General features: G+C 38.8%; 3 protein-coding genes across 5 annotated transcripts in view; all 3 read right to left on the bottom strand.

Moving 5' to 3' along the window:
- LOC116308995 (cilia- and flagella-associated protein 99) overlaps positions 1 to 8,294 on the bottom strand; it is a 36,839-nt gene extending 28,545 nt beyond the window's left edge. For both annotated transcript variants that reach the window (XM_089028184.1, XM_089028183.1), the window contains exons 1-16: positions 7,940 to 8,294; positions 7,773 to 7,847; positions 7,633 to 7,702; positions 6,735 to 6,829; positions 6,561 to 6,614; positions 6,163 to 6,221; positions 5,779 to 5,867; positions 5,315 to 5,373; positions 4,960 to 4,986; positions 4,309 to 4,389; positions 3,928 to 4,034; positions 3,326 to 3,371; positions 3,043 to 3,131; positions 2,676 to 2,745; positions 2,282 to 2,326; positions 2,093 to 2,182 (exon numbers count right to left, since the gene is read on the bottom strand). In XM_089028184.1, coding sequence (XP_088884310.1) covers positions 2,093 to 2,182; positions 2,282 to 2,326; positions 2,676 to 2,745; positions 3,043 to 3,131; positions 3,326 to 3,371; positions 3,928 to 4,034; positions 4,309 to 4,389; positions 4,960 to 4,986; positions 5,315 to 5,373; positions 5,779 to 5,867; positions 6,163 to 6,221; positions 6,561 to 6,614; positions 6,735 to 6,829; positions 7,633 to 7,702; positions 7,773 to 7,847; positions 7,940 to 8,047 — 1,164 coding nt within the window. In that variant the 5' untranslated portion in view covers positions 8,048 to 8,294. The remainder of the gene's footprint in view (positions 1 to 2,092; positions 2,183 to 2,281; positions 2,327 to 2,675; positions 2,746 to 3,042; positions 3,132 to 3,325; positions 3,372 to 3,927; positions 4,035 to 4,308; positions 4,390 to 4,959; positions 4,987 to 5,314; positions 5,374 to 5,778; positions 5,868 to 6,162; positions 6,222 to 6,560; positions 6,615 to 6,734; positions 6,830 to 7,632; positions 7,703 to 7,772; positions 7,848 to 7,939) is intronic.
- A 516-nt stretch (positions 8,295 to 8,810) lies between these two features.
- LOC116308961 (uncharacterized) lies at positions 8,811 to 13,915 on the bottom strand. The gene is made up of 7 exons (XM_031719476.2): positions 13,848 to 13,915; positions 13,264 to 13,472; positions 12,407 to 12,544; positions 11,742 to 11,916; positions 11,101 to 11,330; positions 10,422 to 10,831; positions 8,811 to 10,081 (listed from the first exon to the last, which is right to left on the bottom strand). Exons 2-7 carry the CDS (start codon positions 13,429 to 13,431, stop codon positions 8,875 to 8,877), a joined length of 2,328 nt encoding a protein of 775 aa, XP_031575336.2. The 5' UTR covers positions 13,432 to 13,472; positions 13,848 to 13,915; the 3' UTR covers positions 8,811 to 8,874.
- A 1,536-nt stretch (positions 13,916 to 15,451) lies between these two features.
- Positions 15,452 to 17,450, bottom strand: LOC116308960 (HIG1 domain family member 2A, mitochondrial). 2 transcript variants are annotated; one of them, XM_031719474.2, is made up of 2 exons: positions 17,290 to 17,450; positions 15,452 to 16,009 (listed from the first exon to the last, which is right to left on the bottom strand). In XM_031719474.2, the coding sequence occupies exons 1-2, from the start codon at positions 17,444 to 17,446 to the stop codon at positions 15,828 to 15,830; spliced, it is 339 nt and encodes a 112-aa protein (XP_031575334.2). In that variant the 5' UTR covers positions 17,447 to 17,450; the 3' UTR covers positions 15,452 to 15,827. The 2 variants fall into 2 exon arrangements, with proteins under 2 accessions (XP_031575334.2, XP_031575335.2); XM_031719475.2 differs by lacking the exon at positions 15,452 to 16,009 and adding an exon at positions 16,323 to 16,752 and having other exon boundaries at positions 17,290 to 17,448.
- Between the last annotated feature and the right edge of the window lie 156 nt (positions 17,451 to 17,606).

Here is a 17,606-nt window from a genome sequence, read left to right as displayed (position 1 = left end):
CCTCAGTGGGAACGACGGCACCTTTTACGTGTTTCCCATGATATTCCACACGTTCTCTCCAAGCTTTTATCTCTTCATCTTTCACGCGCCATTGACCGCTTTCTGCGAGTTCATCTTCGGTGTAGAATTCTTGCATTTTTTCTAACACTTCAGGCTTCACATACAAAGAATCCGTAGCCACGCGCGGTATGTCCTCTTTGTCAAAACGCAACAGCATTGACAATAGATTGATATGCGCATATGCGAGCATGCTGGCGCGCAAATGGTAATATTGCGGGCGATGATCTTGATAATAGCACAACGCATTCCATCGTTGCTCACCTTTACCTTCTATGAAATAATTCCACTTCTCTACGGACACCATCGTTCCTTGCTCATGTGCACGTTTTACGAGGAAGCTCAACTCTCCGTCGTCGGTTATCAAACGCCTTTGCATGTGCTTTTCTCCTTCTTTTGCACCCTGGGTGAATTTGCCTATGACAATTCTAGCAGTGGGATTATGCTCTGGCAACCATTGCGTAAACGCGGAGCGGCACAATATGGCTTCATGCGCTGTGTACGTGAGCAGTTCGCGCTCTTCGAGAAACTTCAGCAGGGGTATGGGAATCCATTCTTTCTCCTGCAGATGTTTCCCATACCACGCGTAAATTATCGGATGTAAGCCCTTTGCTAACTTCCACGTGGTCAACCGCACGAACCCCGTAGACTTGGGGGCGTCATATTTACCGGGCAAAGACACACGAAAGAACTGCGAATCCGGATGCCCGTAGCGGTCGTAATACTCCTTGCAATCCCCGAGGCCTTTAAAACTGGCAGGGTAACAATGTTTCATGTCTAAGGATACGTATTCGTTTTCGTCATACTCCATGTTCCACAGACCTCCATGGCCGTGCTCTACGCAGGCTTTGGCTATGTCTCCAAATTCCTTAGGCGTGGACTTCCATCCATTTCTTTTCTTCGCAGCTAGGAAGTCCAAACTACGGCTGCTTAAGACCTCGTCTGAAAAGTCTTCCCCTAATGTCGCACACGCACTTTGAATACGTTGATGCTCTACTTCAGGGCGGTAGAGAGTACCGCCCTGCGTCATGAACTGACTTCCTTCCGCGTCCATCAACCAAACGGAATTCTCGTGGACCAATTCTGCCAACGGCGACGTCTTATAAACTTTGGTTTCCTTTTTCTTAGGGAACCTAAGTTCTCGCCAAGCGTGTCCATTGTGTTGGTAGATGACAATAGGGGCACCTCTACCTCCATATTTTTTCGTCCCTTCGTAAATGCAACCGCCCGTGATATCCTTCACGTGTATGCGGCGTTCTAGAGCCGTCTCTAATTTCTGAATGTTCTTAATCGTACCTCCAGTCTTGTTGGTATCTCTTTCCCATTTCCTGATGGCTTCGCTTCTCTTTGGCGTAAGCTTACCACCACGAGCAGCGTCTTCGAAGAACTCTTTGACCAATTTCGCGACGCAATTACCCGGATGTCGCATCGGCCGCAACTTCCTAACATCAGGCTCCTCGATCTCGTACGCGCCGTAAATGACGACGGTAACCGGGTAAGCGACCTCATAGAAGAGCATGTCAATTCCCTCCAATGCCCCCGGCCTCGTTTGCTTATTCAAGACGAACAAACTCTGCTTACCAGACGCCCTGATGGGATTACGGCCCTTTTCTATCACCCACTCGCCGTCCAAATACTTCACGAACGTCAACTCCAAACGGTAGTCGCCGTCCGGCATTCTGTCGATTATCTTTTCAGCCATCTCGTGATTCATAGTCTTGTCTGTCTTGCCCTCCATGAACGTCGCAAAGACAAAATCCGCATCTGAGTTATCCATCACCTGATTTCCCAGCCTGCGCACAGTTTCGTTTTGAACGTCGTTGACGGATGCCATGTATATCTAAAGAATATCTTTCCCTCCATTTGCGACCCCAACAGAGCAGCAGTTAGGAACCTTTCGCGCTGTCGGCCGATCGCGCAAGACCCCCTGTAGGGCGGTTAACCGACCTCCAAAACCCCACCCCCCCCTGATGTTTTTCGATATGCGATTTTTGGCTTTGTCGGCGCTTCGCGAGTCCACCTAACTGCTGCTTACCTCTAGTTTGATTTGCTGTACTCGTTCTTGGTTTTCTTTGATCAGAGTTTGCCTTGCAAGAATAGCTTCTTCGTAGCTCAGCTTTCCTTCCTAAAACGGGACAAAAGGTTTGCATTGAGGCATGTTGGTACTTTTATCAAGAGGCCTTCAACAACACAAATCAAACAGTCATCAATGAGTGTACAATACCAGTCGTCTTCTTTCTATCTCAGCAAGATTTTCTTCCATATCTTTCTACAAGACAAAAATGAAAAACACTTGTAGTAATCAACACTGGAAGATCTGTCTATGAAACGATTCACTGGAACACCAGCAGTAATACATGGTACAGCGCACAAGCTAGGGAGTGAAAAATGGAAATGCGATTGGAAAAACGGAAATCTAGGCTGCACAAACGAACGACAAAACTAGATGAAACAATATCAAATTGCGATTTATTTTCTTTCTTTCTTTCTTTCTTTTCTTTCTTTCTCTCTTTCTTTCTTTCCTTCTTTCTTTCTTTCCTTCCTTTTTTCCTTCCTTCTTTTTACTTCCCTAGTTAATGCGATCATCAGTGAGAGTCCCCTATCAATCAAGTCCATACCTTTCTCATGCTCTCCTGCCATTTGAGGAATTCCGATGGGTCCTTGCCTCCTTTCTCATACTCGGCCAGCCTGCACAACAATCATGGAAATAAAAATAAACACTCTATACAATACTAGGTACCAATCTTGTTGTGCAACCAATTGACTCAACATTCCTTGAGATATCAATAACAATGAAACAGCCATCATGTTGGTTGATCTAACAAGAGAACCTTATGAGGAATGCTTCGGTATTGTTAACCATCATGGCCGCTATGGCATAACATGTACCTCAAGAATTCACAAATATGTTCCACTTCAGGGAATCTCAGAATCCTATAAGATAACCCATCCCAGCAGGGGAATACAAAGTAAATCAATACAAACCTTTGTAGCTCCTCCTCTTCTTTCTTGTCAAACAGCACTCCCTCTCTCATTATTGCTGCAGCATTCAGCCTGATTGGTACATTTCCTACCTAATCAACGATACAAAACACGGATACAAAGAGTTTAATGGGCCCTTGGATAATTGTGTTCTCATCAGTCCTGACAGAAACCATTTCTATGCTGATCATCCCCCTCCCCTCCCTCCCCATCCTGAGTCAAAAATATTTTCTTAAGTGCACATCATCTCAGAAAGCTTGCAATTCAATATCATCACCAGACATACCATTGTAGAAGGAACTTCAGAAACTTTGGATTTGTTAAACTGCAGCCTGTAGAAAGAATCACAACATATGATGGCTGTCTTGCTGTAAACAAACTAGTAGGTAACAGATCCCCAGGAGATGCACAACTCAAAAATGTTGCACTAACGTTTAGCCAGAAATGAGATATGACTAAGCTAAAACTAATTTGGCCTGTAATCATGACCGGCCACTGATTGGCCATTATTTTACACGTAAGCCCTGGATTAATAAAAATTAGCAGCACTTTTCGATAAACATCTTGCACACTCTTGTGTTCTAAGGTTTTCTTTCTTTGTTTTAAGTTGGACATTTAGCTCCCACATAGAACTAGCAAAACCATTTTTTCCAGAAAGAATAAAAGAAAAAGTAATTTGAATGGTTGTAGTATGCACATGCTCAAGCCTGTCTTTGAACTCGAAAAGTGTGCAGCATAATAATATACTTTTAAAGCACTAGCTTGTAAACCAACTTTATTTGTGTAAATAAGAGTTAACTTTTATCTAATAAAGCTTATACCATCATCATTATTGCCATTATTATCATCATCATCAATATTATTAGATAAACAAATTAATATACTCACTTTGCTTCCTCTTCTTTCATGATTTTCTGCATTCTTTCTCTTGTTTTGGCTGATTTTTCTGCACTTGCACAGCTAAACTGCTTGGCTGATGATTTCATTAGTTCTTCCTAAAGACAAATGAATTTAGATCATCAAATTCCTGTATGTTTTCTAGGGAAGCATGGGTGACGTGTGCTGCTAATGCACTGCCTTGGGTTCGAGCCTGATTCGACCCCTGCCGATCTCAATGTTGTATGTGAGTAGAGTTGTTGATTGGTTCATCATTGATGCATGTTTCAATGTGTATGCATTATGTAAGTGTAAAATCAAAGTTTAGTTGCTGCTCTACATGCTAGCAGGCATAATGGCCATTTAAACATTATTACGTCAACCTTGTAGTACCTCTGCCTTTTTTCTGTTCTCTTCATGAACTTTGGATAACACTTCTTCCTCAAATGGTTGTCTGTAAGTCGTCTGTGGAACCTAAAACAGGCCCAACATGACAATAAATTATTGTAGCACTTATTGTGGCATGTTGGCAAAAAGTTAGAACATAAAATGCAAGATTAATGATTAATGGCAGTATGTGGACTATACGGCGGCCATCTTGGATTGCAATGCATTATGGGGCATCCAGGGGGCAAATAAAGCTTTGTTACAACAATTACATTAATTGATATTAAACAGCTCACCACAAGAAAATACAACAAAAGAAGAATTGAGACCACATCACATCCATCACCTTTTCCCATTAAAGAAGAAACAAACAAACGAAACTCTCTATATTTTCTGTCATCTTTGTTTTGCTTTGCCCCATGGCAGATGACCGCCATATTGTCAAAGTAGACCATTCCTAACAATATACCATTTTAGACCACATGTCATTCTCTTGAGAATTATACTTTGCACGTGACAATCTTGTTGTCAAGAGAAATTATCTACATGTGGTCTGAAATAGGAAAAACATAATTTGTCCAAGCCAAAGAGGTCTAGTGCAAGTAATTCAAAGCATTCAAAGCAAAAACTGGATCTTTGCATTCTGATTTCACTTACTTCTCTACTCTTTTGTAACTTAGGAATCTACGAGGGAAAACAAGTTATGAAAAAAAAGTTAAAAGAATGCCAAGTGTCACAATGCCAAGAGAAAATCACTTTCTGTACATTACCCAAGCCTCCAACAACATAATATTATAGTATCAAATTGAGCTGATCCTTGATGTATATAAGCATGTAAGCAACTTATGCAGCTGCAAATTGAAAGACCCAGAAAAAATTTTGAGTCTTGTATGGGATTTGAACCCACGCCCTTGTGCTTCCTGTGCGATGCTCTAACCACTGAGCTACAGTAGCAAGTCAAATACTATAGTGTACACAATTATATTGAACAAATTAAGAATCATTGACTGACCTTATCAGGTATTGGAACACTACGAGGCTGTGGTTTTGTTAGATTAAATGGCTTGATTTCTAATAATCATAATGACAATCTGTCAGGGGTGGATCAATGATTTTCAAAAGGGGAGTGACTGACAGTACAGCCTCTCATTTCTCAGGGCTGAGCAAGAGAAAGGTGTGCTCTGGGTACAAGATTGCTCCTGTACTTGCATAACAACACACACATAAAACCAGAGGGCATTTGAACTAAATGGAATAATTTATTTAAAAGCTAATAAACAACGGCAAGGTGAAAAAGTTTCATGAGAAAAGTTTGACAATTGAAAGTAAGATTATGGATAAAACACATAGATTTGGTAAGAAACATGACGTTTTGGCCGCTATCACTAGTGATAGCCTTCATCTGAAATCTAGACAAGTTGGTCATAATCTTATTCTCTTTGCAAGTCATCATGGGATACCTGGTGTACCATATACCTGTTGCTGGTTTGCTGGGTTTGGGCTTTTGTCTGTTTGCTTTTTTGTCTTCAAGTTTCTTCACAATTTCCTTGAGATCAGGAAGCCATCTACATGTACGATGCAAGACAGACAGCTACAGTTATACCAATTTTTATAATAGTCACATTGTCAATGAAAAAGGATAAAAAGTCAGGGCTAAAAATAATGACAGGTCAGTCATTGGTCTTGATGTCTGGCCAAATTAGTTGTAGCTCAGTCATTCCTCATTTCTTGCTCGTTCTAACTTACGAGTCAAAATGACCATCGAGGGAAATATTAGACCGGGCAAATTCTCCAATAACTGGCCATTATTTTAAACCCTGAGAATCAAAGGAAATAAAATAATAAAATGCACCACCTTACCGTAACAGTGGAGAGAGAAGATTTGCTTTTACATAACTGTGTTCATATTGCTTACACCACTGAAAATAACAAGGATTAGTATGGAAGAGGTCAGTAAGCCTTATAATCCTAAAATAATATCCTTTCTATATCTAAGCCCCTATTATATAATCAAGTAGTTTCTGTCATAGCACCAACCTTCCCTCTATCCCTCAGACATGTTACAATAGAGAATGATGAGAATTAGTGATAAAGTACAGAATAGGTTGTGTATGTGTGTTGCTAGTGCAAATCATGGTGAAAAACTTGAGTGCTCTAGTTGTACTTTCTTAGGAAAGACTTATTTCTCTATATTGTAAATGCTATCAGTTATTGTAGTGGCTATTTTAATAGGCCTAAAAAAAAGTAAAGTCACAAACCTCAGCTTTCATCCATGTTTTAATGTTTTGTTCGTTGAAAAGAAATGCAAGAAACTAAAAGAAAAAGGCATTGAATTACGTATGATTAATAGCGCTATGACTATAGCATTATGCAGTATTCGGACTTCTAAACGAAGAGTCTTGGTAATAACATTTTCTATTGAGCTTTCTTACCCGGTGCATTTTATTTGAGTCTTGTGATGCAATGAATTTCTTGAAGTGAGAAAGACCTAATTCATCAAGTCTGTACAGAGCTAAGTATGTAAGAACTGGAAAGAAAGTTTTCAATTATTATTTTTCGATAAGACAGCCCTTAAAAATTATCAAAGTTGGTTAGCAATAAAATAGATTTGAAAATTCATATGCATTTAAAAAATAGGGTTGATGGATGTTGCTATCTAGCTTCTCATTGCATGGCTGTGGGTAGGATACTCAGACCTACTGTCATGTGAGTAGAATAATTTTTTTTTTCCCTTCTACAGTAGCTGTGCTTTGAAGGTTTTTGTCTTGGTATTTCAGTTTTCCTTCCTCTGTAAAAATCAACTGCTTCCAGTGGAATAACTATAGAATACCCTGCCAAATAAAAAGCCATTTCTAAGGAATGTGCGTGGCCTACTTGGTGATTAATTCTTCATATGAATTCTCAGTGTATTTTTCATCACGTCTCTCTGTCTATGCAGCCTATGCGCCTACTCAGCCTATGCGCCTACGAACCCTTTGTTTCATCCTACAAAGCCTCCCCCAATCCTAACCCTAAACCTAACCCCAAGGAACTCTATTGTTTATTCCTACAACGAATGCGTAGGTGCGTAGGCAGCCTACTATAATACTTTTCCTTGAGGGGTATTCTATAGTTGTACCCAAGGAATATTTTTTAGTAATTATACACTAAAAATTTATAGTGCAATAAGAATCTCATAAGACAATCAGATCATAGGGTGATTATGGGGACAGACTAATGGCTAGTTTTGTGGGCAATATTTTGTGTGTAATAAATAATATATCCACAGAAAGTAACTGCTATCTAATTTTAAATACTCTAATATTGAAGAGGATAGTTGAGATAACTTACCTAAATACAGGTTTTTATCAACAAGTAAGCAAGTCTTTCCAACATCTACATAGAAAGCATCTACAACAACCTGAAGAAGAAGAAAACAAAAAAAATCAGTACGAATCAAGCTACAGATATAGCTTGAAATGTCACTTTACCTTAAGGATGCTTATGTGCTGTACACATCCAGAAAATACTTCAGTAATAAAAACGTCTTCATTCTCTTCAATATCCTTAAAAACAATAAAGTAGATCAAGTTCAAAATCAACTACCAAAGCTGGACAACTAAAATCTCGAATTAAAAATTCAAATATGCTACTCTACCTTGATCGAAGATAAATGCGAATCTACATGTTCTTGAACTCCATGAATATTGGGATTAAAGCCATCAAGTAACTCTACACAAACCTTGATTAGCTCTTTATACTTCATCGTAATAATATGTTTTGATCAAGTTCAACTGTTCGTCTTCGTCTTCAAATCAATGGCAAACAAACCCTTAAAACCAACTCTAAAATAATTATTCTTAACTGTTTGGTCGATGAAGATAGTTTTTCAGTCTTAGAGAGGTTTGATCGTTGCTTGTTAAGGTTACAGAGGTTTAAATGGCTCAGTAAAAAGGACAAAATTTCAGGGGAGTTTGAATTTTTTTGTTCTCTGTCGTTCAGTTTACATCTTCCAAGGCAACAGCACCCAAGTGAGGCAGACCCAGTCTCACGCGAGTAGACTTTCACAAAGGCAGCCCATAATCTAAGCCTCATTCCTTTTTATCAATAACGAATTTGATAATAATAATAATAATAATAATAATAATAATAATAATTGATGATGAAATAATAATAATTCATTCAAAAATACTTTCAAATAACAACAATAATATTAATAATAAAACAATAAAAAAGAGATAATGAATATAAAATAACAAATACATGATGGTAATTGAAGTGGAGTGCAATTTGGACCAAAATCATACGAGTGATTACAAAATTGCACGACCGCCAATTACCATCATGAAATTCTCCAAGTAAATGTTCGATTCATTTATATTTTTTCTTCAAATTTTAGTATCTTTTCTTCTACTCCCGAAATTTTCTGTCAGAATGCCTGCATTCCATTCATATTTCCAGTTGCGATTCCACCATAATTTTAAAATTCATTCATTGAAAGAAGACTCGTCTTCTAGTACTCATTGATACTTTAATTCATTGTGATTAGCATTTCCATTATTACAATCATCATTTCTTTATTTTTTTACTGGATTATTTGATACAAATGAAATGATTGGTTTCTCTTCCTGTCGGTTGCAACAGGCCAACATGTTTTAACATCTGTTGCACAGGTTTCACATAAACTATTTTTCCCGATCTTTGTTCTCTCTTCGCCTTTCCTTTCAACATCTTCAGATACCTGTCTAGATTGTTCTTGATGCTTGCAAATGTTTGCAAATCATCGATATTCTGGATACCAATCATCTTTCGTAGCTCTTTGTCTGTGTCTTTGATTGCCATGGCGATGTACTCACACATAACCTTAAATGCCTCTCGTTCTTTTTTACTGGGTCGATTCTTGGCCGTATTTCCCCCAAAAACGTTCCTAACCAAAGGGTTCTCCACCCACTGCTTCTTGGTTTTGTGATGCTTCAACTTCTGCAGATCTCTAAGGACAGTCTTAAGATCATCGTTTGTCAACTGGAACCGCTGTGGTTTTTCTTTCCGCACGAGTCCATCTATCAGCTTGATAAATAGTCCTACCCATGTGCCTTTACTAGTACTGTTCTCAACTACGAACTGATCTTTCCACTTCATCATAACGATTCTCTGAAGCGTCACATTTTTGGCTAGTTTACCACTCATCGATTTTCTTTTATGTTGTCTTGTTTGGCGAATATTCTTGGCCAAGTCGTCTTCATCCAGTTCCTTTGCAGTGGCTGCAATCTGGTCACGACTTTGGATAAACTTGAGTATATTCTTGAAGGTTAGCTCTCCTTCAATAGTCCTATACCCAGCCAAGTCATAGTCACCATATCGTCTTGTTTGACTGCTCACTCCATGGCTGGCTGGTTTATACCGAAGTGTTGGGGATAAAAACACGCTGAACGCTTCTGGAAGATGATTCAATTTCAGGTCCACGTCTACGAACGAAACGTGACGTAAAGATGGATCATTTGCCATCTTTTTGAACTGGGATTTAAACTTTCTGCAATACCTACACCAGTCATAGCAGAACAAGGCCAACACAGGGTTGTCGTTATGTCTCACTGTCTCGTCAAATGTCAGCAAGTCCTGCACTTTGACCACGGGTCTTTTGGCAGGACGTGTTTTCTTCTGTCTACTCTTTCGTGAACGGACTGGTTGCCGAGAGAGAGGTTTCTTTTCGAGTGTGTCGAACGAAAGGGATTCATCTTTGAAGGTATTTTTCTTGATTGAACCCATGTCATCTTGGAACATTTCCTTGTCTTTTAAGATACTAAGAATGAAAATAATTGGTTCTAAAAATGTAATTTAATTGACAATTGTATAAGGCGCCATAAATTACCCTAAAAATTAGGAACTAATAAAGAAAATAAAAAAGCACTGAAAAAAATAAGAGGCAAAGGAAGGGACAATGGGAGGATGGGAGAAGGGAGGATAGGATGGGAGGATGGGAGAATGGGAGGCCGAGGAAAATGAGTTCCTTTCCGTAGTAAGTATGTTTTTCTCCTTTTCTTCGCTCAATAAATACTTGGATATGTTTACTTTAAATTATTCTGAATCCCTGAAAAATCCATTCATTGAGATTTTCGTAGCTGATCTGGCTAAATGTTTACCTTCCAACACTCTGACGATAATAGCCTCCAAGAAAGTATGATACATCGAATGTTGGGAGCTCCGGCAAGACAGTAGAGAGCACGGTAATGTTACCACTCGTCTCGTGCGGTAAGCAGTGCTCAACAGACTCCAGACCTTCAAGCTTCAGTTTACTCCACAGCTTCTTGTGTTCAAAACAAACTAACAGTGAACTTTGCCCTGGATTGTCTTTCATCGTTAACAGATCACCAACACATGCCAGCGGATTTGCCCCTGGTACAGTGACGGCGGTGACTTGGGACTGCGGTATTTGTCCAGGGAAGTTGGGCCAAAGTGGTTTAGAATAGATGACGGCTTTCTGTTTTTTTGCTTCAAAACAAAATTGGTGATAGTCTGGGGTCGTCAAGCGGTGTCGGGAAAAGACTGAAATCTGGTACAAAACGGGAAAGATGATGAGTTAAACCCATAAGAATGTGAAAATAAAGTCAAAAGATTAAATTACGACTTGGAAATCGACGGTTGAAAGACACGGCGGAGAACAGGGACACGAGTTAGCCTAGCGTCGCACCTTTGTGGGCTGGTATTCTCTACGCATATTTGCATTGTTTCCACGATTTCTACTTTTAATAAGTATAATTTGTGAGTTTACAATCGTAAATATTTTCAAGAATAACTATAATTTTTAGCAGAAGCACTTGCCTTAGCGCGAGAAAATGTAGCATAGACATAGCACTTTTGTTGTAAAGTAGAAGGCATGGAAGATCTGCATTCCTTAGTTAGTGTTTTCTCCTTGTTCAAGGTCTTTGCTGGTTTGTTCTTGTCTATCGTTATATACGCCTTGAAAGGACTCGATATTCCCATCTTGTGAATGTGGACAAATGCATTACTGGATGCCAGTAGATTCATCAGTTTTATCAAGTGTTGTTTTACTATTGGAATATAAATGCAAGATGACGTGATTCGCTCGCATTGCATACCACGATGTGGAGACTTTTGAATACGGAGGGAGGGGGAGGGGGAGGGGGAGTGAAGGTAATCATGGATCCAGGGAAAAAAGGAGGGATCTAGAAATACAATTATGGATTAAAACAGGGGCTACAGACCCCCCTGCCCTTTTCTCACTTAGCACGTAGTTCCCGCCAATGTGTGGTCTAATAATAGGACTTAATCGTAGAGGTTTATTTAGGAAACGCTAACAAAATCTGTTGCTTTCATTGCTCAAGATGAGAGTAAAAGGAGAGAGTGTGATGACAAAAAGGCTGACAAGAAAACATTCATAGGAGGTTGATTGGTTTAAATAAAACAAATTATATATTAAAATAAACTCATCTAAAACTCACCTTTCAAAGTGACGCAGATAAAGTATGCAGATTTAGAGGGCGTCACGTCTAACCATGTCCATAGATTGGAAGAAGGATTGGCTATAGACTGCTGATCACTGGATAAAGGCGGGAAAAACACATTGGAATACATGAGCCATACGCCTTTCAAAGAACTCGTTGCACTAACGATCCCCTGCAAAACAAAGAGACCCGAAAACTAAACATTCATTTTATCGAACCCTGAAACGACCTCTGGGCTGATTAAAGTCAGGGCATGGCTAACTCAGAGATTGAACCCTGAAACAACCTCTGGGCTGATCAAAGTCAGGGCACGGCTCACTCACATCACAAACCCTGAAACCTGAACCTCTTGATTTATTTAAGTAAGGGCACAGCTAACTCACAGATAGAATTCCAATATTTCAAAAGGATCTTGGGAATCAAGGAAGACACCTAACTCTATACTCACATGTGTTACCAAGTCCAGGACTAATCGAACCCCAGAACCCAGAGGTGATAGGCGAGTGCAATAACGCTACGTCAGTACCCCTGATTCACTAGCTAGGGATCCCGCGCGGGACCGGTATCTTTTAAGGGCACAACAAAAACAAGAGTCTCGCAATAGTAATAGAGGGTTACCCCATGATTAAATAAATAGTCTCTATAAAAGACTAACTCCTTACGTTTCTGTCAGGCACTGAATCAGTATTGGTGGGAGAGGTTTTCAGGTCATTCGTGTAGGCAAAGTAATCTGCTTTAGATGTCAGTATAGCTTTCACAGTCCTGGACAGTGGGTTGTTGGAAGTTTCAAGAGATGGAAACTGAAAAAGAAAAATTGAACCTTGAAATAAGATAACGAAGTAGTATTTGTTCTTCGCTTTATGTGTAAATTTGTTTATAGCTTGCTTGAGGATTTTTAATGCTAAGGCTACAGTAAGTAGAGGACTAGAAGACCTCGTAAACTAAAGGGTGTGTACCATACGAAAACCTGCAATAGTCCCCTTCACAGTACCCTGCACCATCTTGAAAGGTAGCCGTCCCTTTGCATCGAAGCGAGACAAAAGGTGAGCTTGCAATGATAGAGTAAGTGTGAATAATTGTTCAAGGTGTTAAAAACGGTCTCTATCATTGCAAGCTCACCGTTCGTCTCGCTTCGATGCAAAGGCACGGCTACCTTTCACAAATGGCGCAGGGAACTGTGAAGGGGACTATTGAAACTAACTTTCAATAAACGTTGTCACCGCCATAGGCAATAGGCGATAGACGAAGGAAAGCGTTAGGAGACAGGTCATTCCAAGATCCAAGAATAGCTGGAATGACTTGTGTTTCTGCTTCTTATTCTCGTCAAGAACATGGACCTTAGTGTTGAGACTGATTCAATGTTTTGAGTATCAACGAAACCACTTCCATGTGGAAATGCCCTATCGCCTATCGCCTTTGGTCTTTTGCGATTACGTTTATTGAAATAGGTGTATGCATGTATATCATGGCGTTTTCACTCGTGTGGTTTCATGAAATTCAAATGATGTCCTACCCCTACCTGAACAGCCGTGTCCTTGCTTAGGTCGTAGTAATGATAAGACAGTCCATTCCCACGGAACAAAACCCATCCATCACTTGGTTCGTTTAGGTCTGTTTTACACTGCAGCCCAAGTACTACTGGCAATAGGATGACCATCGATATAGCACGACCAATAAAGAGAGCCATTGCATTGGCGTTTTAAACGGCAGGAAAACACGGCTGTTATACTTGAACAAGTGAAGGACAGAATGTAAACTAATAAAAAGGTTATATTTCGTAGCGAAATTTCTGAATAACTTGAAGAAACTTTAGAGACTGATTTTACACATATATTAGGGACGAATAACCCCTGGAAAATTACGAGGACAATCAGCAGTAACCAAAAAATCAAAATGTTTTATATTTTCTTTCGATTTTTCACACAAATGCAGACTAAATTGCGGAGATTTTATATAACGCCCACAGATGGTTTTATTTGAAAATATCGATATTATGATCGTGATATTATAAATAATATAAACAAATTGCCCTATATTTTTTATGCAATCCATATCACTTTGAAATACGATTACAAACACAATAAAAATTCAAAAAGTATTTACCTTATTTTTTTACACTTCTTGTTATTTCACGTCCGCTTCAAGAGTTTCTGTTCTACTGTAGACGATGGATTTTTCTTTGTTTAATGTTTTTTGCATTAAATATTTATGGTAGCAACTCACGAGGAAGCAAGATGTCATGAAAACAGTTGGTGACTTCTTTTGAGGAGGGTGACATTGACTGGAGTATCTAATTTTAAGTGAAGGACTGCATATCATTTCAGTACTTGGTCTACAATAGCAATACCGATGAAAACTAGCTAGTGATTGTGTTAAAATGATAAGATACACCTTAGCTTGCAGTATTGATGAGTTTTTTAATATAAGAGTTTTATAATAACATTAGTAATAGTCTTTTCATCGTTGATCTTAATCAAATAATATCTGCCGCCAGTTTTGGAACGAGTGGGACTAAGTGTATCCAGAAACGAGATTGGAATTCCACAATAGAGGAACCAACTTTTTTTAATTCTTGTTTTTAAGTTTATTAAAATTAAACAACTCGATAAGCTGCAAATAAAATCCGAAGTTGAAGCTATGAGCTGTCAACTTATGGCTTCGTACCTTCATAGCTGCTTTGCTGATTGGGTGGATACCCATCGTAGAGTCACCAGCTCTCATACCCGTTTGTCATGCTGTTTGTAAACCATTTCTTATCTCTGCAGCTTTGACAACATGCTGTGTTGTTCGTGTTTTGTCTATTTTTCACCTGCAAGTACTTGGTGCTTAAGTTCTTGACGTTTTCCCCTGTCGCATTCTTTTACCTGCAGTGGTATGGTGCTGCTATCATGGACATTATTGACCATGCTGTGCCTGTGTACCTGTCGCTCCATGTGGCCACTATCATAACTATTATTTATCATCCATGTAAGTTCCTGCTATTCCACCCTTTTTAAAAATATCCAACCATCATTTGGTATCATCAGAGACACGGTAGCGGTGCACTATTCCTATCCAAGCTAACCAACATACCATTCATTGTAAGCCACATCTTCATCTCCTCAGCAGATAAACAAAATATTACGCACTGCTATATAGTGTTCTGACTATCAAGATAATTCAACGACCATAAGGTACGTTTTAGGACCGCGTGGACAAAGGGGATAAACTAACAAATCTCGAAGTTCTAAAGTGTAATCAAAATAACTCGTTTTTTTCCCTAGTCAGCTGGCTAAAACAGTAGAGAAAACGTGCCTCGTTAAAGTGTTTTACGATAATACGCGAAAAACGTTTGTACGAAGATTGTACGCAATTTTCAAGGCTAGTTTTGATGGAAGTTCCTGTTTGAATAAATTTGTTTCTTTTTCAATATTTTTTGTTAGATGTTAAAGATTGCAATTAACGTCGTTTTTTCCCACCTGTACAAACAATCCCAAGAAGACCCAACGTGAGTGTCCCTTATGATGAAAAGTCTTGGCTACTCCAAAGACTTTTCGTACGCATCCCGACGCGCACTTCGAGTAGGAAGCAAATACAAATGATACATTGAAACCAGTACCCCGAAATTGGGTACATTGGGAGAATATAGACATATCATTATGGCAGTGTGTGAAAGTATTCTTCATTCAAAATTGAATATTAAAGTAGTGATTTAAATATTGCGTGTGTTTGTCATCAAGATTGCAGTATTTTAATTAATAAATGTCCTGCTTATCCAATACATTAAAGAGAGGGCCCAAAACAGGTCTCTGTGGAACCACCATAAGCCTGCCCTTGGTGCAATTATTCTCGTTTACCTAATTTAAAGTAACCTAATAGTCAATCAGTGCTCACAATGAAAAGACCTCAGTCTTCCTTTTGTACAGTATGTTAATTAAAAATAGAGGACCCAAAATAGATCTCTGTAGAACACCTTAGTTTCTTTCTCATCCAATTATACTTGTTTTCCTAATTTATGGCAATATAAGAATTGACCTGTGACCAGGTTGACAAGAATTCTCTTTGAATTTTCCTGTACATTATTATCAATAAATAGCACACTTCCTATTCCTCTTTAGGCTTCTTGTTTCTCGTGTAAAGTTCATATCCCAGACCAGCAATAACTGCAAGAACAGTTGATCCTTGAGCCAAGACACGTGCTCGCATCATACTTTGTTGCATTTTAGCATTTCCTCTCAAGAAGGAAAAAAGTCCATATCCCAATGCTCCAACTGTTGCCACACATCCTAGAATTGGCAACTTTATGTTAATCACGACAACAAACAATTACCAACAGATATATAGCATCCCAAGAGTTCAGAAAGAGAAATTTGTAAAAGGCACACTCTTATAAGAAAAATGTCAGCAAAAGGAGGGATGGTTAGCACAAAGGACAACTGGGAGGAGGTCATTGCTAGCAATAAATGCCAACTTTCTGAATTTCCACAGAAATATTTAGATTCTTCTGTTTAGTTGTGCAGTTGCAAGAAAGACTCTGCTTTTTCGTTCTAAACTTCTTGTTTCAGTGAGAGCTTTGCGGTGTTGTCAAATAACCAACAATAAAATAACTTGTCATTTATTTGTTTTGGCAATGGAAAAAACAATTCTTAATGGTAAACATGAAAAATGAAATATAACTTTTTTAGACACTACAATACAGTGTATATGTAAATATATATTTTTGACAGCTCTTACAGACTGTTCATTAGTACTTTACAAATTAATACAAATCCTTACTGTGTGTTTTCAACATTTTGACTATCTTATTATGTTTCAGTGTAACACATTTGATACATGATATCTTGGTATATTTCTAATTAGTCTTTTTTATAAGAACGATACACAGCATAGCCCAAACCACCACACACGGCAAGAATGGTAAAACCCTGTGCTGCGACTCGAGCTCTCATCATGTACTGTTGCATCCTAACGTCACCCCTTTTAAATGACACTAGACCATATCCCAGTGCTCCAACAGTAAGAAGGCACCCTGGAGAAGATGAGAGTTCTCATGTATAGTATCTTTACCAAGTGTACCAAGTATTCATCATGTGCATGTACAGTGTCTGTATCTGGGGCCTCAATACATTGTAAGTACCCTTATTATAATGGACCTCAAGAAGAATCTGCCTTATAAGATACCAAAAAAGGTTTTTAATGTACCTTGGGACCTTTAAGTGCGTGGGTCTGAGACGCATGTTGCACCAATGATTAGGGGCAAGTTACGTATCCTTTAATATCAGTCATTACTGAATTCTATTCTAGATTCTAAACATTTGCATTTTCAAAAAAACTAGGTAAATTCGTCAATAAACAATTATACGAATATTACTTGCTCCCAGAGCATTCTACTATCCCGTACTAAGGACTGTATCTCAACAAGAAAAGCTAGCAACGAATATTAGGGGAACGCGTAACTACACATGAACGTAATACAGTAGAAATTATTAAAAGTTATGTAACGTGCTTCTAACTTGCTGTTAGATGCAAGCCAATAAATAAATAAATTATACAATGACAAACCTACCTATAGGTACAAAAGGGTTCTCTCTTGCCTTCCTAGCAAACTTTTCTTTGGCAGTTTCATCTCTAGTTGGCGGTTCCCATCGCGGTATTTTTTTCTCTTTTTTCTCTGGTTCTATCGGCGCCATTTTTGTTTTACCACAGGGCTCCCATAGAATCATGTGATACTTTCCAAGTCTTACCACAGGTAGCTCGAACCCTGCAATGAGAAAACAGCTATATCTGAAAGATTTCGCTTAACACTCAGTACTACGAGAGCTATTTACGAAACAAAGATACATACTGTTCAATTTTGATTGGATTTATTAAGACAGAAGCTCT

This window comes from Actinia tenebrosa, unplaced genomic scaffold (genome assembly GCF_029948245.1).
Source record: "Actinia tenebrosa isolate PJP-AT-01 unplaced genomic scaffold, QUT_ActTen_1.0 PGA_scaffold12__29_contigs__length_12842862, whole genome shotgun sequence".
NCBI classification, from domain to species: domain Eukaryota; kingdom Metazoa; phylum Cnidaria; class Anthozoa; order Actiniaria; family Actiniidae; genus Actinia; species Actinia tenebrosa.
Note: the sequence above shows the minus strand (reverse complement) of the source record. Positions and strands in the feature narration are given on the sequence as shown.

What these genes read in the sequence shown, in the direction of transcription:
- LOC116308961 (XM_031719476.2), bottom strand. Translation starts at nt 13,431, where the DNA reads ATGGCTCTCTTTATTGGTCGTGCTATATCGATGGTCATCCTATTGCCA. An exon ending in GCAAGGACACGGCTGTTCAG is followed by an intron (nt 12,545 to 13,263) that starts GTAGGGGTAGGA and finishes TTTCTTTTTCAG; the next exon opens with TTTCCATCTCTTGAAACTTC. An exon ending in TATCTGCGTCACTTTGAAAG is followed by an intron (nt 11,331 to 11,741) that starts GTGAGTTTTAGA and finishes ATATTCCAATAG; the next exon opens with TAAAACAACACTTGATAAAA.
- LOC116308960 (XM_031719474.2), bottom strand. Translation starts at nt 17,446, where the DNA reads ATGATTCTATGGGAGCCCTGTGGTAAAACAAAAATGGCGCCGATAGAA. An exon ending in GAACCCTTTTGTACCTATAG is followed by an intron (nt 16,010 to 17,289) that starts GTAGGTTTGTCA and finishes TGCCAATTCTAG; the next exon opens with GATGTGTGGCAACAGTTGGA.